The 24073-nt window shown below is 35.0% G+C and overlaps 1 protein-coding gene across 1 annotated transcript in view; it reads left to right on the top strand.

The window, feature by feature from the left end:
• The window catches only part of LOC145293317 (uncharacterized), a 45730-nt gene extending 25176 nt beyond the window's left edge, over nucleotides 1-20554 (top strand). Inside the window, exon 2 of the mRNA XM_080139962.1 lies at nucleotides 12382-20554. Coding sequence (XP_079996088.1) covers nucleotides 12566-13453 — 888 coding nt within the window. The 5' untranslated portion in view covers nucleotides 12382-12565 and the 3' untranslated portion in view covers nucleotides 13454-20554. The remainder of the gene's footprint in view (nucleotides 1-12381) is intronic.
• The last annotated feature ends 3519 nt before the right edge of the window (nucleotides 20555-24073 follow it).

Genomic DNA, 24073 nt, shown 5'->3' with positions numbered 1-24073 from the left:
GCCTTTTTTTTTTTTTTTTTTTGCTAGTTTACTTGGAATATAGTAGGAGTGAACAGTGTTTTGTCCGTTCGAGGTGGGGGTGACGAATTTCAGCTTACGACAAGTTCAAATTTTGCAAAACAAGAAAAATAAAGACACAATAAATAAATATAAATAAAACAAGGCAAGAGAAGAACAAACGAGGCAGCATGTATATATTTTGTTAGGATTAAGATGAATTTTAAAAAGTAGCACTTATCCTTTGTTTAAGGCACTATGGTTTCCAGCCCGTTTTGCTTGGCTGAAAGAAATTTTTGTGCAGGAAGTTGTGACGATGCTTCAAAAAGTGATAATAGGTGGGCGATAGGTTTGCTGAATATGGCGGATGAGGCAGTCTCGCAGCCCAATTCGTTCAGCTTCTGCAGGGTCAATTGAGCAACATGCAGTCGAATATTGTCATGAAGAAGAATTGGTCCCTTCATATTGGCCAATCTCAGGCACATACGTTGGAGCTTCTCGTGCATTTCGTCAATTTGTCAGCAGTACTTCTCCGTCGTAATCATTTCGCCCGGATGCAAGAAGCTATGATGGATGACACCGGCCGCAGACCACGAAACGGTCACCATAACCTTTTTATGGTGCAGTTTCGGCTTCAAGAAGTGTTGTGGAGCTTCTGTAGCATCCAACCGCTGTGCCGAACGTCACAGGTTGTGTTAGAGGATCCACTTCTCATCACATGTCACAATCTGCTTGAGAAATGGGTCGTTTTTGTTGCGCAGAAGGAGCAGAGAAGACAGCTGAAAACAACATTTTTTTTTCTATTATTGTTCAATTCATGCGGCGCCCATTTATCCAACTTTTTTGACTTCCCTATTTGCTTTAAATCGTGAACAACTATTGAGTGGTCGACTTCGGATTCAACAGCAACTTCTTGTGTGGTTTTACAAGGATTGGCTTCAATTAATGCTTTCAAATAGTTGTTATAAACCGCAGTCAGCTGGCTGCGACTGTCTTCATCTCTGAGGCTCTTATCGCAATTGCGAAATTTCTTAAGGCACTGTTGTGCCACACGTTCATTAGTAGTTCCTGTGTCAAATGCATTATTGATATCACGAACTGTCTCGGCAGCTTTTCTGCCTAGTATTAACTGGAACAAGAAAATCGTGCGCATTTAAATTTTGTCCATGTTGTTGAAAAGCCTGCAAAAAAATGAATGAAGAGATGAGAATAAGGAATAACACGATTTGATAGAGTGAATACCACACTTCAAAATGATATATAACATGGCTATATATATCAATGAATTAATTCAGAAATCATATATAAAAGTAACATGTGCGAGAAAACGATATTGTTTTTGCACCAACATAATATATAAAATAATCAGACAAAGCGAAATTCAAAAAAAGGATAAATTGTTTAAAAAAGGTTAAATTTGTGAAATTTGGCATAAAAAAGTCGAGTGGTTCTAAATTGGGTGATTAATTTACTAGACCATTGCATTAGAAACTGAGCACCCCTACAAATATTTAAATATTGACTTTTTTGTTCATTTTTTTTTATATAATCTGGTAGACAAATGTCCTAGTGTTCATTCGATATTAATCCGCTGTAAACAATTGAAAAAATAGACGAAAATAAAAAAAATATATAGATGGGTGGGAGGGGGCAAGACCCTTCAGGTCCACTTTAAATTGTGAATTCTCTGCATAAGTATCATCTTTTGTTTATTAATTTGTTAGGTGAAAGTACAGAATAGCTGCAAAACACCTTCTCCGTGTTAAGAATAGTTTTCTAAATTATAACGTTATTATTTCAGTACAACCATTATCAGCAATTTCACATTTTTACATTAAGGCCCGTCTCACATTCGTATATAATGAAATATTTTTTTTTGTAGATTTCGGTGTGCTAAAAACGAATCTAAAAACCATTTCCATCGCAAAAAAATAGTTTTCATGATATGAAGAAGTTACTTTTTCGAAAAGTGGGTGATCACTTTTCCATGTAAATATAACTTAAAATGAGTACCCATTTTCTGGCCACCTGAGAGAAGGGACATTTTACTGTTTATTGTATAAAAGGTTTTGTTTTTATCTTTCAATAAAGACACAAGGAAATTAAAAAATAAAGAAAAATCGATATTTTACTTTAAGGCTCGTCTCACATTTGTATAGAAAAAAAGTTTTTTGTAGTTTTCGGTGTGCTTTTGAGTATGGTAATAGTTTCCGTCGCAAATTTGCCATTTGTATGGTATTAACCCCTTAGCTCTGGGACTATTTTCTATTTCACAGCCCAGCCTTTGTTTATGCTATGCGCGAGCATAAAAAATAACTACTAGTTATTTATTAAAAAAACAGATGGCTTGAATGCTATCAACTTTAATCAAAATCAAAACCATGAAGAAACTACTGAGAAAACTGCTAAATTGGAAACATTGTTATTTTTTATTTTATTTTGGAGTCACCACTTATCAAGGCCATTCAGGGATAAGGGTTGATGAATGTAAGGTGGTAGTGTAGTAATTGGTAATGGTGGGAATTGGGTAGAATTTTATTTATGTCTTAACAAGGACTTCTTTACATTGGATTTGAAGGCTACCGGGTTGTATTCAACTAGGAAGCAGGCCAGCAGAACAGTGTCCTACAGGCGAGCCGTTCTGAGAAACAAGCTTTGTTTATAGAATCTGCATTTTGATTTAGGAACAGATAGAGAGTGGAGGACTTCATATATAGTGTTGTAGCTATTCGAGTGATTTTTATGAAAGTTTAGCAAGGGGAGGGGTTATAGATTGGAGTTCAGTTGAGGTGTTATGTTGCCAATGTAGCATTTGACTTTGATGTGCGACCAGTTGAATGGGAATGATGATATAACAAAAACGAGAAAATAAGTTGATCAACTAAAGCAAAGTGCTGAAATAGTATTGTTAATCAAGGTGTGGTAGTGACTGGGACAGAGGTTTCTATATTTACAGTTATGATGGGCCTTAAATAAGTTTCTAAATTTTTTTGTATGGGTACTTTTATTGATAGTACACACCTGAAACTCTACTTTGTAGTAATCTCCTCTGGCTGCAATGCACTTGTATCATTCCAACAACTTCTGGAAGACCCCCATGGAAGTTCTCTTGTGTGAGCATGTCAATGACCCTCATCACAGCCTCTTTCATCTCTTTTATTGTCTCATAATTACAGCCTATAAGGTTTTCCTTGAACAGGAAATATCCAAAAGTGACAGGAAGCAAGATATTGATTATAGGGAGGATGAGGAATTGTGTTGATGCCAGCCTTGGTCAAATAGTCTGTGACAAGGCTAGAGATGTGGACTTGTGCATTGTGATAAACTTTGTGCAAATCTTCAGTGTCTTATAAATAGTACATACATAAAACTCTAGTCCCTGTTAAATTTTTTATTCGGAAGTCTCCATGGAAGTCATCTTGTGGAAGCATGTCAATGACCCCTGTCACAGCTTCTTTCATCTCCTCACTTGTCTCATAATGACAGCCTCTAAAGTTTTCCTTGAGCTTAGGGAAGGAACAAAAGTAATAGTGGGCAAGGTCTGGATTATAAGAGGATGAGGAATTGTTTCGATGCCCATCTTGCTTAAATTGTCTGTGACACGGATAGTAGACTGCTGCATTAACGCAAATCTTCCACATCTTCCGTTCATCACCAATATTCATGTGTACAGTTCTCACAAGAAGCAAGATCTGAACTGCAAGATCGGAATTGATCAGCTTGAACATCTCTCTGCTGTCATGACAACATCTTTCTTGCTGATCTTCTCTAAAAACCCTTGCAACAAAGTTTGCGTAAGTCTTCCACATCTTCAATTCCTTACACTGAAATCGAACTGTGCACTTATTGTCTTTATAGAGACGCAAAGGTCTTTATCCATGATATTCTTTATTTGGCCAATCAATTATTCTGGACTAATTTCCTTACTCATCCCACACCTCTTACTCCCTACAGATTTCTCGCATTTCTTAAATCTCTTATGCTACACAAAAATTGATGCTCGATTCATGCAATATGATCCAAAAATAGCCTGAAGCATTTTATACGTTTCTTTGGCATTTTTTCCAATTTTAAAACAGAAATTTATTGCATATCCTTCTTCTAAAGTGCCCTCACATCCGGATTGTATTTTTAAAAATTCACCAGCTATGAAAATCTGGCTTTAGTAGGGTGTTTTCAAATTACTGCTGTAGCTGTTTATTTAAATTTGAAATCATAAAAATTGGTCGGTCATCTCATAAGATGTATAGCAATAACATACTGAATTTCCAAGAGTCTACGACAATTTTAAATGCCTTTACAAGAAAGTCTGGAAACTTATTTTAGACACCTCATATCAAGGCCTGAAGCCACTCTAGGATCAGGGTTGAGTAGATAATGAGATAACATGGTCAGTTATGGTGGAATTTGGGTATGGCATACATTATTTTAGACGATCTTGCATTTACCAACTCACGGTTTCCACAAAGTTTCTTGGGTGTAGTCAGCTGCTTTTTGGAATAAACAAGCAGCTGATCATGAAACATTAAATCGCTACAATGATAAACTAGGACAAATATAGGTTGATATACATGGTAGAATAATAAAAGTGTCACCTTAAAGAAAACAACACTACAACTTTATTTTAAAACTTTTATTGAAAAATATCAAATCAGGTAACTTTATTATGTAGTAGAGCTGACATCTATTCAATGCAGCTGCCGCCAGTCTCAACCACCGCCTCAATAAAGGTCCAAAACTGGATGCATGGCTTTTCCATAAGCGCCAGCAGGAGCTCGATAAATACTCTGCTTGGGTTTGCCTGGAATATAATGTAAACTGTTGGAATGTGATGAACATTGACGAGGAAATCTTACTAATATTATAGAACAGAAAATAGCAATGCTTGTGTTATTTTGATCAATGAGACTATTATTCTCATCTTGGGTGTTATTAGCACAACATTTCTGTTGCTGCAACCTTCTTCAGGCGTTCAAAACGTGCTTCTTTTTCTCTACTAAGGAAAAGAGGGTTGGCTCTGCATTACAAGAATTTGAACCATTTGGGTCTGTAGATCATAAAGAAAGTTCAATCTTTAGGGCTCACTAAGATATTTTTTTAAGGTTCTTCTATGACTAAATTTTTTGGGATATCTATAATAATTGTAAATATTAGTGAAATAAATGTTTTATGGAACAGAGGATCGATACCCACGCATTTTTTTTTTAATGTGGGGAAACTTTACAAAAGTGAAACATGCTGCCCACCTCAAAGTAAGACTAGACGAACACCGAAAAGCTGTCACATGTGGAGAAATCGAAAAATCAGCCCTAACAAAACATGTGTGGAGGGAAGGAAATAACCATTCCCCAATGTGGGATGATGTCAAAATACTGGATACAGAAGAAACATGGAGGATCAGAAAACTTAGAGGTAGCACTTATGGTAGAAAATAACATCATCAGCAATCCCAGTATAGAACTGAATTGCATTTGCACGCCCCTAATTACTAATTCACAAAAAAGCAAGAAACAAGACCTATGCCCAGCCCAACTTCACAAAAAAAAACGTTTTTCCTCTTGGAGTTGTTCCCCTAGCATTTTGTTAAAAAAAAAATACATGCATGGGTATCGATCCTCTGTTTCATAAAACAGTTTTCACTAATATTAACAATTAGTATAGATATCCTGAAAAATTGAGTCATAGAAAAGCCTTAAAAAATATCTTAGTGACCCCTGCAAATTTAACTTTCTTTATGATCTATAGACTCACCCAAGCCTATTATATTATATACAATATATTATTATATATCTACTCATTATATATATATATATATATATATATATATATAAGTAAATATTACTTAGAAAGTGATTACTATTATGAATTTAATCTGTGGACTTTATATATATCTATATATGATGAGAATAATGGAAATAGTATTCCAGTGCGATAGAGAGATAAAAAAAAAAGTAATAAACCAAGTCATGTGCTCATCAACGTTTTGTCTTTATTGTCAGACTTCTTCTGAATGAATGAAATTAAAGAAAATAAAATATCAGTACGATATTTGAAAATATATTTTTGATGTAATGAAATGTGTGACTTTTCAGAAACGAAAGACAAATTGGACTCCATGGAACCCTCCATTAAATCCACCTATGAAATAGAAAACAATCACTCATTAACTTTTCTAGACAGGCTTATTATAAATTCCAATAATAAACTATCCTTCAACGTTCACCACAAAACTACACACAAAAATGATTACATCATTTCTACACACACCATAATAACAAAGTAAAAACAGGTATGATAATTTGTTTCTTCCTACATGCATTCAGAATTTGCAGTTCAGAATATCTTGAGGAAGAATTCAAATATCTCAAATACTTTAAAAACTTATTACATGCAAAGAAAATATGCACAAATATTTTCCAGGATAAATTAGCAAAAATCATATACACCAGACATTTCTCATAAACAGACATATTTTACCTACACACAGCAATAATACTATAATTTGCAACATTGAAACAAACTAGGAATTCCAGTCATACAAAGCACATCTTAAACTATAAAACAAACATTAAAAACAACAGAACATCTCCAAAACTAACCAATTTCCAATGCAGGTATATACACTGTTCCTAACCAAAATTTCATCATATATCCGTTGGTGAAACCCAACCTAGATTAGAGAAAAGACTCAATGAACATAAAAGAAATAGGAATTCTCTGAATTCTCCTCATTCATTGCAGCATAATCATACTTTTGACTTCACACAAGCAAAAATAGTTAAATTTATTTCTAATAAACTGTGACAGACACTTCTTGAATCAGCGCTTATTGCAGATTCAAGCATAATTAATCAACACGGTCATTTCTATAATTTATCAGCATTAATAATTAAACCTTTATTAAAAGAACATAATTTGATTTTAAATGCAAGTTAACTCTCTCACACCATAGAAAACGCCACTTATAATAATTAATACATATAACCCGTCTATAAATTACGTAAAAAATACACTCCTTTCATTTCAGTTACATATCCATATTTGAATTATAACGGATATATTTGTTTCAAAAAGTATATGAATTGCATCATATCTTTTTAAATATATTAATGGCTATATGGCGTTATATGAAATATCTTACTCTTTCACAATGATATGCCCCTCTTTTTTTTAATTTCCAACTACTTTATTAGTTTCTGAAATAGAAAAAGTTATACATTTCTTACATCAAAAATATATTTTCAAATACTGTACTGCTATTTTATTTTCTTAATTTCATTCATCCAGTAGAAGTCTGACAATAAAGATGAAACGTTAATGAACACATAACTTGGTTTGTTCCTTTTATATATAGATAGATCTAATATATAAAAGGCAAAATGTCCACAAAAGGCTTTTTGCGTTGGTTACATTCCGGTAGAAGTTTTCTTATATTTCTTAGATTGTAATATCTAAGATTCACAAACGGTCACTGTCTCTATCTTTTTTTTTGATCGAGTTTTAAAAATTCCTTCATTTCGAGTGTTTGTTTGTCTTTTTTTGTATAAAGTGGAACTGTTTGAACACAAATGACAGCTCGATGGCTTGGAATGTCCGCGCTTGCACTGCACCAAATTGAGATTAGTTCTTGGTCAATGGCAGAGGAAACCTTTTTATACTGAGAAAATTCCGTTTTTAAGCAAATTGTGTCACATTTTGTTTTTTGTGGGAAAACAAATAAATATCGACAGAAAGCCCCAAGCTTATCTAGCCCTCAGCCAGTTTAAAAAGTAGCGACTCCTATGATTCTTAACTCAATTACCAACTCATTGACTTCAATTTCCTCTTTGGCCTAATGTTTAGCGAGGAAGACTACTCACCCTACATTTTCAAGTATGATTCCATCTATCTTTTTTCATTTTAACCATGTGGAAGCCATTCTTAAAATTGCTTCGGCGTTGTACCAATATCCTCCATCCGGGCAATGCTGGGTACCCCCATTAATATATATATTGTTATGGACCGGTATGAAGCTGAGTCGGGTGGATGTCCCCTGGTAAGAATCTTATGACTCTAGGTCAGCGCCTCACCCTACGTTGTCCGTAACACCATATAAAAATAAAAATAAAATAATGACAAGTAAAGTGTCGGCCATGATTTGTGACCTATTTGACACGTTGTCTGAGGTTCTCATTAGCACATTTTGTTTCAAACGATTCAAACTCAAAGCAAGAATGACACAACGCTAAAATCTTAAAACACAAATTTTATTCAACATCCTTAAATTTTTAAGGGCCCTGTTGGTAGGGCATTAGAATACGCCGACTGCCTCCCTGCAGAGGGTAAAAGTCCCTTAATGGGGGTCCTAGATATGACCTTAAACTATATCCAGTGGTGAGGTCCCAGCTTGTGGGCTTTGGGGAGTGTGGAGCCACCCTTTAATTACCATTGCTCCCAGGTCCACTCTGACCCGGAGTTGTAGTACCTGTTAGGGTCCCAACTATAGGTTAAATAGAAACTGACATGAAAACAACAAATATATTCCATTAATAAAAATTTTCTTCAAAATCTTTGGATTCGGCATTAAATAGCCCGAAAAGGGTTGATATGCCGTAAAACAAAAACAACCAACCAATCAACCTTAAATTCATTATCACACTGCAATAGGTTGGGATGAGGTCGGATGATAAAAAAGGAAACATCATAAAAGAAAGAAAAGAAGACAAGGTGAAAAAATAATAATAATAATATAAGAGAAAATGTATATTCCATTTCCATTATGGTAGGGCAGTTCGGCCAAGGACAAGGAGTTGGGATATCGGGATGGGTAAATCATAATAGTCACTTAACTTTATCCAATTGGACTTTCGTGTTTCATAATGTCTCTGCAAAGTTCATCATTCGCAAAATTTTTCCTGTTTGGTTACTTCTTGGATGGGGACGCCCGTCGACATGACGATATTTTTGTTCGTTGCCATCCTCTTCTTATTCATCTTTAATATCTTCGCTGTGAACTTTCCATGATGTCCATTCTCAGCTGAAAGAATTCAACTCCTGTTTATTTCATGGAAATCTGTTTATGCTGCGCTTTGGGCATTCCGGAGCAATCACCGGCTCATAGCGAATTTTTGTTATTATTTTTTTTTTTTGATTCATTATTCGCTCAAACATAAACAAAACAACCGGTCCATTTAACAATGTTCACTGCTCTCCGCAGTTTCTTTTTCTTTTCTGTTTTTTTTTCTTGCCTCTCTATTTTTTTATACGAACGCTATCATTTTTCACTGTTAAAAAAGACGCTCAGTTCAAAAACTGCTTTCTCTACTCGTCCGCGTCGACTTTCACTTTTTCTTTCTCTCCCTTTGCACGCCCCTAATTACTAATTCACAGAAAAGCAAGAAACAAGACCTATGCCCAGCCCAACTTCACAAAAAAAAACGTTTTTTCCTCTTGGAGTTGTTCCCCTAGCATTTTGTTAAAAAAAAAAAATACATGCATGGGTATCGATCCTCTGTTTCATAAAACAGTTTTCACTAATATTAACAATTAGTATAGATATGCTGAAAAATTGAGTCATAGAAAAGCCTTAAAAAATATCTTAGTGACCCCTGCAAATTTAACTTTCTTTATGATCTGCATACTCACCCAAGCTTATTATATTATATGCAATATATTATTATATATCTACTCATATTATGGTAGGGCAGTTCGGCTAAGGACAAGGAGTTGGGATATCGGGATGGGGAAATCATAATAGTCACTTAACTTTATCCAATTGGACTTTCCTGTTTAATAATGTCTCTGCAAAGTTCATCATTCGCAAGATTTTTCCTGTTTGGTTACTTCTTGGATGGGGACGCCCGTCGACATGACGATATTTTTGTTCGTTGCCATCCTCTTCTTATTCATCTTTAATGTCTTCGCTGTGAACTTTCTATGATGTCCATTCTCAGCTGAAAGAATTCAACTCCTGTTTATTTCATGGAAATCTGTTTATGCTGCGCTTTGGGCATTCCGGAGCAATCACCGGCTCATAGCGAATTTTTGTTATTTTTTTTTTTTTTGATTCATTATTCGCTCAAACATAAACAAAACAACCGGTCCATTTAACAATGTTCACTGCTCTCTTTTTCTTTTCTGTTTTTTTTTTTCTTGCCTCTCTATATTTTTATACGAACGCTATCGTTTTTCACCGTTAAAAAAACGCTCAGTTCAACAACTGCTTTCTCTACTCGTCTGCGTCGACTTTCACTTTTTCTTTCTCTCCCTTTCATCTGCTTCGCTGATAGTGGGCTCTCTTGCGCATTGCATTTTCAGAGGGAGGGAGGGAGGGGGGTGTACGACTCGAATGCTAGTGCGTTATTTGTTTGTTATTATTTTTTTATTTTTTATTTTTTTATTGAATTTAAATTCATGCTCGCCAAAGGCAAGGGGGGTGCATGCTTTCATATTTATATTTGAATTTAAATTCACCGTTCGCCATAGGCGTTCCCTAAGAGATAAAAAAAACTATTTCTTATTCCGTTATGGTTATTTCATAATTTATCAACCGATATCAACCAGTCTCTCTACCAATATAACAATATATATATATATAGATGGTACTCTTGCATAATTTGATTCAAATTCTCATGATTTCCCGTCAAGCGCAGATCGGGCGAGACTGGCGAACATCAATGACAGCCGAGCGTTGTTCAAATGTTTAAACGCTAATTCGACTTTAAAAAGTTTTTTTTTAATGTTTTTAGTAATTTTTTACTTTATGATTAATTATTTTTAATGATTAATTTAATTTGAATATTTTTTTTGTACTTCAATCTCTGGGAGTTTGATTAGCCAATGAAAAAGCGATATGTAAATGAAAGCAGACAACATTCGAATTGGAAGAAATCGACTGAACCCAAAAAAAGCTGACAAACAACTATATTTTCAGACTTGCCAAATAGAAAAATGACAGGCAAAAAAATAAATCTGTGCATGCTAGAAAAACAAATGGAAACGCCAATGCAGACAATCTCATATTGTCAGGAAAAGAAATTGTTTTCCCAAAGAATGAGGTGCAGGTGCACCATATCAATGCACCATTCACCAATTGTAAACTTTCTGAGAGAAATTTGTCAGGAGTATTTCCTAAGGAATCCCCGGCAGATAGGAGGCCAAGGGCATACTGTAGAAATTGATGAATCTCTATTCAACTGAAGAAAACATAATGTAGGGAGAATCCTTAAACCGCTCTGGGTCAAAACAGTGTAACAAACAAGAATGCGGGACCAGCCGGGACCCAGGAGCTTCTGGGTAGATATTTACTTGAATTTATGTGGAGACAAAAATTTGGAAACGATCCTTTTGTCTCCATCATAAATCACATTTCCGAAAGCTACCCAGTTGTGGGGCGGGGGGCTTCCTTCCATTTCCTCTACCTAGCCTATCACCTCCCTCTTTGCTGGCGATGGCCGATCAATAGTCGACCGAAGTAAAAGAAATTTTTCAAATCTGACTGAACAAAAAGTCTTGAAAAAATAAAAAACAAGAAAAAAATATGGTTAAAGAAAAACAAAAAAATTGTACTTGCACCTAACATTTATACGGGTAAACAACCTTTTCTTGAAGATAACAATCTTTAAATAACTTGCTGTTGATAAATATTTTGAAAAAAGATAAATAAATAAATAAATACTAAAATAAATTAAATAAACATATTTGCTTTTTTAAAAGGTAGTTTTTTTTTTTAATCATTTTTTGATAATTTCCATTTGTATTTTTTTTTTTTTTTTTCGGTTTGTTTTGCTTTTTTCCTTAGTCTATGTCTGTTACGTCGCTCTGCTGTCACCGATGATTGCTGGTCTTGCCCGATCCGGGCTTGGTGGGAAATCATGAGAATTTGGGTCAAATATGCAAGAGTACCATATATATATATATATATATATATATATATATATGTATATATATATATATAAAGAAGCATAAATGAAAATTTACATGTCAAATTTGTTTCAACAGAATACCTCAAGCAAAGATGATTAATAAATCCTTATTCTGCAAATAAAAATTTCAAAGAATGCAAATTTCTCTAAAGCAATAAAATTAATTCTTGGTTTTTTATTTTAAGGATTCAGCTGTGGAAAACTGATGGCCATGTTTTGAGATTGTATATGAACTATATACATCTTATATATATATAAATATATATATATATATATATATATATGTGTGTGTGTTTAATTAAGTGAATACTTTCTTTCATCATTTCTTATAAGTTTACATTATGGATCTACAAAACACAGACTGACATGGGTGATGATCCAGTTCATTGCTACATGTGTGGTTTATTGTTCTTATCATATTTGATTTCTTTTACAAATTTTTTGGAACCAATGCATATTAACATATAATTTTTATTTTCAGGTTTCAACTATGGAAAACTGATGGACTTGTTTTGAGACCACATGTATTATATATATATATATGAGGAAATAAGTACTAATGATATTTCTATTATAAATTTCATCTGTGTAAAACTAATGAACTTTTTTTATATATATATATATATATATGAGAATATATCATTTTTTTGTCATTAGTTTACATTATGGATCAACTAAAAAACTTGGAGAGCGAAATCAGTGATAATCCAATTCCTTGTGACATATGTGGGTTAATGCTTTCATGCGAATCTGATTTCAAAGCACACATGCTCAAGCATACACCTGTGAAGCTGTATAGATGCGGTGTTTGCGCTTCGACTTTCACAAAAGGTTACAGCTTGAAAACTCACATGCAAGCTCACACAGGAGAGAAATCCTTTCGCTGTGATCTGTGTGATTCTGCATTCATACGACGATCGGAACTTAAAATCCATACACGTAAACATACTGGAGAAAAACCATATACATGTGAAGTGTGTGGTTCAGCTTTTTCCCAGAAATCAAATTTAAAAACGCACGTGCTAACACACACGGGTGAAAAGCCACATGCGTGTGAAGTTTGTGATTTAACATTTGCACAGAGCTCTCACTTAAAAATACACATGGTTACACACACTGGTCTTAAGCCTTACTCATGTGAGATCTGTGATTCTGCTTTCGCTCGGAAAGAACATCTAAGCCGACACATGAAAATACATTCTGGCGAAAAGCCTTACACATGTGAAGTCTGTGGTTCATCTTTCTCAAGGAAAACCAATCTAAAAACGCACGTTTTGATACACACTGGTGAAAAGCCTCATTCATGTGACGTGTGCGATTCGACTTTTTCACAGAGTTCAACATTAAAGAGGCACCTGGAATCGCATGCTGGTGTCAAACCATTCAAGTGCGAATTGTGTGATTCAGTTTTTTCCCGCAACGAAAGTTTAAGGTATCACTTGAAAACGCACTTGCGTGATTCAGCTAATATTTCTGTGCAGTGTGTTGATCAGCATTTTGAAAAGGATGAAATTTTGAAACTAGCAAGCACAAAGGATAGCAACTCTATGTGACGTGATTGAAATAATATTTCTGTGCCATGTGTTGATCAGGATTTTAAAAAAATATCATTATAACCAAAAAAATGTACTACTTTTAATAATAATGCAAATACTAATGTTACTATGACTATTACTACTACCACTACTACTACTTATAATAATTATAATTGTGAATTGTGTGATTCATTTATTTCCTGCAACAAAAGTTTAAGAATGGTATCACCTGAAAATGAACTTGCACAATTCAGTTAATGTTTCTGTGCAGTGTGTTTTTTGAAAAAGATCAAATTTTCAAACTAGTAAACACAAAGGATAGCAGCTTTGTGATGTGATTCAGATGATGCTTTTTGGCATGATCAGCATTTTCAAAAGGATCAAATTTTCAAATTAGCAAACAAAGGATAGCACCTATGTAACGCGATTGAAATGATTTCTTTTCAATGTGTTGATCAAGCGTTTTCAAAAGGATAAAATTTTGACACTAACAAACACAAAGAATAGCAGCTCTGTCACATGATTCAGATATTTCTTTGCAGTGCATAGATCAGCACTTTCCAAAAAGATCAAGCTTAAAAACTTCCAAAGGGATCACATTTTGAAACACATAAGAACAAAGGATAGCAGCTCTATATAACGTGTTGATCATCATTTTTATAAAGTATCATTCTTTTACCTAAAAATGTATACCTTATAATAATAATAATACAACTAATAATGCTGCTGCTACTACTATTATTACTACTAATTATAATAATAATTATAATTTGTCTAAGAATGTCTCCATAATTGAATATGTGAAAAATTTCTTTAGTAAAAATATCTTTTGGAACCCATTTGTCAGTGATGCCAAATCAGATATCACCATCTAGAAAACACTGCAAGTAATGCAACAATTTAATTCATCAAGAAACTAGCAAGAACAAAGAATAACAGCTCTATGTAGCATGATTCAAATGATATTAACCAAGCTCTAGTCCATCACCTTACAGATGCTAAACTTCTGACTGACCAACAATATGTATTAAGGCAAGCCTGTTCCACAGCAGACATCCTAACTGTAATCTCAGAACATATATACCATTCACTGGACAAAGTGGGGGAGGCTAGAGCGGTAGCTCTAGATATATCTAAGGCTTTTGACAGGGTATGGCATGAGGGCCTTCTAAAAAAATCAGATCATATGGCATCACTGAAAGAATACATAACATAATTAGATCTTTCTTAGATAAGAGAAAATATTGCATTGTGTGCACTCAGTATATATAACTGCGCGGACAAATGGTTGCCGAACAAGTTTACCGGCGAGTGTATATTTTGAATGACAACTAAAAGACTCGACCGTTTACAAAAGAATTTGAGTTTATTTTCAACAATCTTTCTTTACACTTTGGTGTCGGTTGTCACTGACTCCACTAGCGAGGAGAGAGGCGTTGAGAGAGATAGGTGGCGTGGCGGGGGTGTTGACAGATGACAGACTTGTTTCTCACTGCGTCGGCCGCTACTCTCTTTTTTAAAACCAAAACATCTTTGTTTATATTGGTATCGGTCACGTTCCTCTAGCCCAGCTGCGAATGTCAGCTGCATTCCGATCTGGTCATAAAATATTTGTTGATGTTATTATTTTCGATTGTAGGCCAATTTCCTTTTGTTTGTTTGGCCTTGAAACATCACCGCATTACAAATGTGTGTTACTAGCTCAGGTGACACTCATGTCCAACATTCTATGTTGTCATGGTTGAAACGTGACCCTCACATCACGTTCTTGGCTTGCCTCTCCGATTTCTTCACAGCCTGTCCCCTTATTATACAACAAAAAATCCAGGTTGTCCTTGATGGTCGTACATCTAAACAATATGATATAAATGCGGGAGTGCCTCAAGGGTCTATCCTTGGACCTCTCTTATTCCTAATATTCATAAATGACCTCTCTGACAAAATTGTCTATGTGATTGGTATGTATGCTGACGACACCACGCTCTATAACAGACATGACAGGAAAATAAATGAACACATATCTAAAGAAATGGCAGAAACACTAGAGGATGACCTCCGATCTGTAGTGGAATGGGGACAAAAATGGATGGTCACTTTCAATGCTGCCAAGACTAAACTTGTTTCCTTGAATAACTACAAGAAACCTTCCCTACCGCCAATAGCAATGGCCAATGACTTTTTATCTGAAAGTACATCTTTTAAACTCCTCAGCCTAACGTTCACAGGAAACATGAGTTGGAACAATTACATTGAGAACATTGCCAGGACCGCTGCGAAGAAGGTGGGTTTTCTCTACCGTGCTAGAAAGCTATTAACGCCTGAAAGTAGAAAGCTTTTAACGCCTGAAAGTATCCTATACCTCTATAAGGCCACCATTCACCCAGTATGGAGTATTGTTGTCATATTTTGGTTGGTGCATCTGCCACTCGTCTCTCACTCCTAGACAAGGTTCAAAAGAGAATCACCAATTTGATAAGTTCTGAACTGTCAGCTAAACTTCAGCCTCTGTCACATCGACGAAATGGTGCATCCCTCTGCCTGTTCTACAAGTACTTTAACACTGAATGCTTTGACGAACTGCAAGCACTTGTACCCCCTCAACATAAATACCCCCGACAAACCCGACAAGCAGCTAAATCCCACCCCTTCACAGTAGAGATCCCTAGATGTAAGAGAGCCTTCTACTCCAGTAGTTTCTTCCCCAGAACAGCTAGACTTTGGAATTCCCTTCCTGGTTCCTGCTTTCCCGACTGTACTGACATGCAGAGGTTCAAGTGTAACGTGAACTGACATCTTGCTGCCCAATTCCTACACAGTACCCCTGATGCTTATGTCCTTGATAGTAGCCCCCTACAACAAAGTGGCAATGTACCTTTGGGGTGAAAATGCAATAAAAAGAAAATTTAAATATGGTTGTTCGGCATATTTCTCAGGGCATTAAATTGTTGCTTTACTTCAGCCATTTTCTAGACGGTGATAGCTGATTTGTTTCAACAGAGATTTTAACTGAAGAAACTTATCACATATTTAATCACGGAAACATTCTTAGACCAATTATTAATATTATTATAACTGTGAGAAGTTATTTAAGGCACTTCGTATAAACGTATAATAGATAGTAACCATATAAATGTGACTTGCTTCAGATATTTTCACAAAGATCTTGTTTAAAATTAACTCACTTTTTCATGAGAAAAATCATACACATGCAATTCTGCTTTTGCACAGAAAGAGCATCTAAGCCAATACATGAAAATACATTCTGCCAAAAAGCTTTACAAGTGAATTCTGTGGTTCAACTTTTTCATGGAAAACTAATCTAAGAATATACGCTACTGGGGTATGATTACTATATGACGCTATACAATAGTGTAAAATATCTCCACTGGACGTTCTGCAAAAAACTGATTATAAAATGCAGCAGCAAATCTTGGGAACATGTTTACCAGAAAGAACAGTCGGAATTAAGTCATACACATACTACTTAATTTTTACAACTATGTACCTAGAAAATGGAACCATAAAACCTTACGTAGTGATTTGGGACAAGAAAGAGAAAGAAGCAACCTTAGTAAAAGTTAGTGTCTCCAATGATGCTGGGTTAAACAGAGATGAAAGGGAAAAGATAACGAAATACCAAAGTTTTACGTATGGCATAAAAAGAATCTGAAATCTTAAGAAGATATTTATTATTGTTATTATAGAAGCAACTGGACTCATGAAAACAAAAATTCCAAACCTGCCAAATATACGTGGTGAACCAAGTGCAAGGCGATTCAAACAAATTGCACTGCAAGGGAGAGTCAGAATCTTAAAAAGATCTCATTTGAAATATATGAGTTAGCAGGTGAATGTTTGGCATCGCGTAGTATGCTCCATCGCCAGCTTGAACAAACTGATTGAAAAAAACAAAAAACCTCATTCATATGACATGTGCAATTCGACTTTTTCACAAACTTCAACATTAAAGAGGCACTGGGAATTGCACGCTGGTGTCAAGCCATACAAGTGCAAATTGTGTGATTTGTTTATTTTTTCCCCCCAACGAAGGTTTAAGATATCACCTGAAAACACACTTGCATAATTTGGCTAATAGCATTTTGAAAAGTATGAAATTTTTAAACTAGCAAACATAAACGATAGCAGCACTATATCATGTGATTCAAATGATATTTCTTGGCATGATCAGCATTTATAAAAAAAATAAAGCTTACGAGGTACCTTCAATAAGTTTCCAGACGTTTTTCGTGCACAGCCTCTTTCATCTCATCAATTCTCATAAAAACAGCCATCTGTTATGGTCAAAAAGGAACAAACAAACTAAAAAAAATAAATCTAAATTGGCGTTTTTTTCTGTTTTAGCAAGCACATTGAATAGCAGCTCTATATAACATGATTCAGCTAATATTTCTGTGCAATGTGTTGATCAGCATTTTTTACAAAAGTATCATTCTAACCCCCCCCCCAAATTTACTAATTTTTAAAGTAATACAAATACTAACGCTACTACTACTACTGATAATAACTATAATTGCGAATTATGTGATTCTGTTTTTTCCTGCAACGAAAGTTTAAGAAAGATATCACCTAAAAAGACACCTGCATGATTTGCCTAATATTTCTGTTCAGTTTGTTGATCAGCATTTTCAAAATTTTGGAACTAGCAGAATTATATAATGATGTAACATGGCTGTTGTGCTTGAACTGTGTTCATTACAATTCAAACATCTCTCGAACCCCCACACCATCTGTTATGGTCAAAAAAGGACAACCAAACATAAATAAATTTGATTTTGCTTTTCTATCAACACTTGATGTCCATTTTTTTTCTTGTCACGCAAGCCCGTACACACTTCCTAATTTGCAGATGTGCCTTTTTGGCTACTGCTGCTAACATCTTCACAAACCAGCTATCCTACAGCTCCTACTGATAGTTTCCCTGGAATAGCACGCTGGGGTAAAACCATAAAATTGTGTGATTCGGTTTCCCATCAATCCATAGCCTTCAGCCCCTGGAAGGGCAGAAGCCATCCACAACTTTGTTGATGCTTTTTTAGCGAGGATTTCTTTTTTCAGGGTTAGGGTGCTGACCCGACAACCAACTTTCCCAGTAGGTACATACAGCACCTAGTCTTCCCAAATGGTCACTATCTGGTACTGGCCAGGCTTAACATCGCTTAACTTCAGTAATATGGTTAGAAACGGTGTCAACCCTTTACAGTGTGTTGATCAGCATCCTACGCTCCTATTGATATTTTCCCATGTGCTCTGTTACACTGTGATTCAAATTATATTTTTGTGCGGTGTGTTGATTAACATGTTCAGAAGAATCAAATTTTGAAACTGATGCAAAGAATACCTCTGTCACATAATGTAGCCATTATGCTCAAACTGTTTTCGTTATAGTTAAAACATCTCTTGGATCCCCACGATGTCTGATATTTTATCACACATTCGTTACCTCATGATTCAGCTAATATTTCTGTGCTCTGTGTTGATCAACATTTTCAAAGAATCAAATTTTGAAACTAGCAAACACAAAGGATAGAAGCTCTGTAATGTGATTCAAATGACGTGATTCAAATCAAACGTGATTCTAATGATTTCAGTGTGTTCATCAACATTTTTGAAAGGATAAAATTTTTAAACTAGCAAGCACAAAGAATAGAAGCTGTGTGTAACGTGATAGAGCTTACATTTCTGTGCAGTGAGTTGAATGTTAAAATCTTAAAATGATCTTCTGGCTCTCCAATGTGGGCAGCTATCCATAGCCTGAAACAGCTCAACTTTTGAGGAAAATAAAATCTAATCGATCAAGTTGTCCATCAAAGGGCATCTTGGTTTACCTTGCTTTTTCAGTCCTGGTATTCTACCAGTTGTTCTATATTGCTTTGATGGTAAATATGGCCTAAGAAAGTCGTTTGTCTTTTCATGATAATTTCCATTAGCTTTCCTTTGGGGCATCCAGATCTAGTGCATATATCCACACTAGAAATGTGATCTTTCCAAACGATGCCTAACATTTTAAGTATGCTTTGTTTAGTCTTCAGCGTGCTGGTATTAGAGAATAATACTGAGATAAGTTTGATAAATGCTTGTTTACTCTGAGTTATACATGATTTTATCACACCACGATTGTCCTGTAGATGTAATTCATGATCCAAGGTAACTTGTGATCCAATGTAACTAAATTTATCCACCTGAATAACTGATGTGGCTCCAATTGTTAAATCACACATAGGTATGACTTATCATCAGTCAGATTCAAATCAAAATTTTCACTCTCATTCATTATTATTTCGAGAAGTTTCTGGAAATCTTCTTTAGATGTTGAAAGAAGAATTGTATTGTCCATATGACATAAATTACTTTCTTGGTGTTCACAAATGTAATGTGATTGCGATAGTTTCACAAAGATTCATGCATTCAACAATGTTTTATATGAATTGTGCGGTTCAGGAATGTCACCTATTTTAAATTTAAATAGTCATACATGAGAATCTTAAAAAGATCTCTCGGTTGAAATATATGAGAATATAGTGGTTGAATGTCTGGCATCCAGTAGGATATTCAGTCCCCATCTTGAACAAACTGAAAAAAGAAATTGAGAAAAAGCGGAGAGAGCTTGAATGCTTACAACACTATCCTCAAATGTCTCAGATCTCTCTGTTCTGACGGTTTGTCAAGACAAGCTGGTATGAGGATAGTTTTCTCTGCGAGTATTTTGTCTGACTAAATAATCAAAAGTAGTATTTGCAGTCCATAAAAGATATCCTTAGTATTGCAAATATACTCTTGTTTTTATGAGGAATGGTGCACTTTCTCCAAGTGATGGGTAACAACACAAAGACGGATACTACACCTGATAAGATGAATTCTTTTCTTGAAATCCAGTAAAACCAAGAAACCACAAAATAAGTGTACTTAAACGTATTTAAATGGTTTATTTGGGAGAGAAAAATTATGTTTTCAACTTATTTACTGTTTTTGAGATAAATGAGAAATTTAATCGAACAATCAATTATCTATGTATCTCAAGTCTTAGCCTCAGGTATGAGGTCCCTTGATTTCTGAGAACTTAAAGAAAAAAAATAACATCAATCCTTACTTCTTTACTAACTTAACATTTAAGTTATAAAAAAGAAATTTAAAGGAATATTCAAATCATGCATCTCATATAGAGATCAAGTATTTTTTTTTATTCATGTTCAGCTCTAACAAGGCACATCGCTACTTGGACGTAAGGGGCTACTATTTAGGACCATGCTTAGGAAACATTGACAAAATGTTGGTTTATGTTCCATTTAAGCTTCTGCATATCAATACAGCCAGGGAAGCAGATGGCAGAAAGGGAATTCCAAATTCTAGCTGTTCAAAAGAAGAAACTATTAGAGTTAAAAGCTTTCTGACATTTAGGGACCTCAACAATGAAGGGGTAAGATTTTGTTGCTAAGTGGGTTTGTCGGGGATATGTATGTTCAGAGGCCACAAGTGTAACGAGTTCATCAGACCACATTCCATTAAAATATTTTTTTTTTTTTTACATAGGCATCACCACATTATCAAGGCCAAGAGGCCACTCAAGGATAAGGGTTAAAGAGTGTACAGTAGAAATTGGACAATATAGTAATCATTAGTAATGAAAATTTGGTAAATTTGATAACTTATATGGAACGGCTCATCAAGAACTTATTTACGTTAGACTTGAAGACAACCATATTGAAGTCAGCCGGAAAGCAGGAAAACGGAAGGCAATTCCACAGGCGTGCAGTTCTAAGAAAGAAGCTTTGTTCATGGAATCTACGTTTAGGTTTAGGCACAGATAAAGAGTGGGAGGAATTATTGATAGTGTTTACAGCTAGACGAGTGTTTCTTGTGAAAGATTGGCGAGGGGGGACCATAGATTGAAGCTCAGTCGGACACTTTCCATGAAAATAACGATACATCAGAGACAAACTCGCAACATCTCTTCTGTGAGATAGAGGTTGCAAGGAAGAGAAAAGGACATCTCCTACAAGGCTACGAAGTCTATTTTGAACTCTATCAAGGCAGGCCAAGTCCTTTCTAGCAGCTCCTGCCCAGATGTGGCAACAGTATTCCATCCTTGGACGTACCTGGCTCTTATATAGATAGAGAATTGCATCAGCAGTGAGATATCTACCGGATCGATAGAAAGATCCCACCATTTTTCCAGCGGCCTTGGCAACAAATTTGATGTACGTGTTCCATTTAAGATCAGGAGTAATTTTTAAAACAGACAAAGATGCAACATTGTGACGATGGGACAGGGGTTGGAGCTTAGTTGACAATGTGAGAATGATTAGATTGAAAAATCTTTTAGACTGAATCCAAGAAGGAAAAGCTAGTGGTAAATGCACCAATTGTGGCAACAATACTCCATGCATTGTATACGAATAGTAGCTTTGTAGAGGTACAAGGTACTCTCAGGTCTGAGTAGTCTTCTAGTGTAGGCTGCAGGAAGGGAGTTCCTTGATTTTTGAGAACTTTGACTCAAGACTCCATATTTTGACAAGCTTCTGGACCTGACCTTTACTCCTGATCTGAAATGGAACACATACATCAAATCCGTTGTGAAGGTGGCTGGAAAAATGGTGGGAACATTCTACTGCTCCAGTAGATATCTCACTGCTGATGCAATTCTCTATCTGTATATAGGCCAAGTACGTCCAAGGATGGAGAACTCTTGCAACATCTGGGCAGGAGCTGCTAGAAAGACCTTATCCTGGCTTGACTTTGTAGCCTAGTGGGGGATGCCTTTTTCTCTTCCCTGCTATCTTTTATTCCATAGAAGATATGTTGCGAGCCTGTCTCTGCTTTATCATTTTCATAGCAAGTGCCCATTTGAACTCCCCTCGCCAAACTTTCATGAAAAACATTTTTCTAGCTGAAACCATCGTCAATGATTTCCCTCACTCTTTACCTGTTCCTTAATCTCAACTTGAATTTCATTAACAAAGCTTTTTTTCTGTGGAACTCTCTTTCGTTTGCTTGCTTTCCAGCTGACTAGAATATGGTCATCTTCAAGTCCAATGTAAACAAGTTCTTTATGAGCTGTCCCCTTAAAGCAATTTACCAAATTTCCACTACTACTGATTACTATGATATTGTTCCATTGACTACTGTACACTCGTTAACCCTTATTCTCAAGTGGCCTCTGGGCCTTAATGTCTGACTCCTTTGTAAAGAAGAAAAAAATCAAACACAAAATGAGAATATTTTAAATGGAATATTTAAAATGGATGAAAATGCTTACACCAAGATATGCCCATCAATCAAAGAAGACCTTTGGCTGTACATATAAAAATGTGCCAAACAACCATGGCATCAATCACACTAATGGAATTGTAAAACTTCCTTACATAAAGATCAGAAAAATAATCTTCCAACCAGATAACTGATCTCTTTTACACTTCTGCCTGACAATAGATCTGTTTAGCAAGCTACGCCAGAGTTTCCTAAAGTGGGTTTTATGGAGCCCTGGACCTCTGTGAGTGAGGCTGAGGGGCATGGAAGCTCTATCTTAAAGATAACTAAATGCTTTATATGGAAAAATGAAATGGCTGCAGATATTTAATTATTGATCTTTTTTTACTGGAAAAAGATATGATTCATCACTACAGGTGTAAACAGTTTTAGGATCATTCATGAGAAATTATATATAACTTTCATTTAAGTATTATTGTTTGCTCCTTTTAATTGTGTTGAGTTTTCCTTACCTTGATAAGTTTTGCTTTGTTAATGATTTGCTCTTTTGATAACATGTATATATATATATATATTTAAGAATAAGGACCATTTATTTTCCAGAATAACTGCCAAAGCAAAAAAGGGTAAAAAAAAATAACTGCCAAAGCAAAAAAGGGTAAAAAAAAAATATATATATACAATAAATAAATGTTACCAAAGGCAAGCTAAGTTGCTCTCCTAACTACTTGGATAATTTTTTGTATTTTTATTTTTAAGTGTTTTTGTTTTAATTAAAAATGAAAGTAAGGCATTTATGGCGTCCAAGACGATTATGCAAGGGGGATAACTAGCATTGACTAAGCAAAGATAATCATTTTTTTGCTAAAGATAATTTGCAAAGCTAAAATAATCTATTGAACAGTGAAAAAATTCTAATTAACAAAAAAAAAAGACTTTGAGTCTGCATGAGAATAGTCCTAGAAATGACTGAGGCAGTTTTGTGTAATTTTTATTGGTTTCCTTTTAGTAAAAAGGAAACCAATAAAAATTACACAAAATAAAGTGAAAATAAAAGGGCAACTATTGAAAAGCATTAGGAAAAACATTGGATACTAAATGTCTTAACGTCATAAACACTACTTATTGGCAACAATTTTAAATGTTGTACTCGTTTAGAACAAACACGAATACCTTTAAAATGAACTTCTGAAAAGTAAGTCTAGTTAATACTCTCGTGCAGGGTTTCCCAATGTTGACTCTACAAAGGCTCTTTTGATGGAGAGAGGGGCAAAATGCTTTATATGGAAAAATCAAATGACTGTTGACATTTAATTATTGATTTTTTTTTTAAACTGGAAAGAGATATGATACATACATTCAGGTGTAAAGAGTTTCAAGATGGTTCATGAAAAAGAAAATAAAAATAAATTA

Source organism: Euprymna scolopes, chromosome 14 (genome assembly GCF_053919585.1).
Source record: "Euprymna scolopes isolate OS-2025 chromosome 14, ASM5391958v1, whole genome shotgun sequence".
NCBI classification, from domain to species: Eukaryota; Metazoa; Mollusca; class Cephalopoda; order Sepiida; family Sepiolidae; genus Euprymna; species Euprymna scolopes.
Note: the sequence above shows the minus strand (reverse complement) of the source record. Positions and strands in the feature narration are given on the sequence as shown.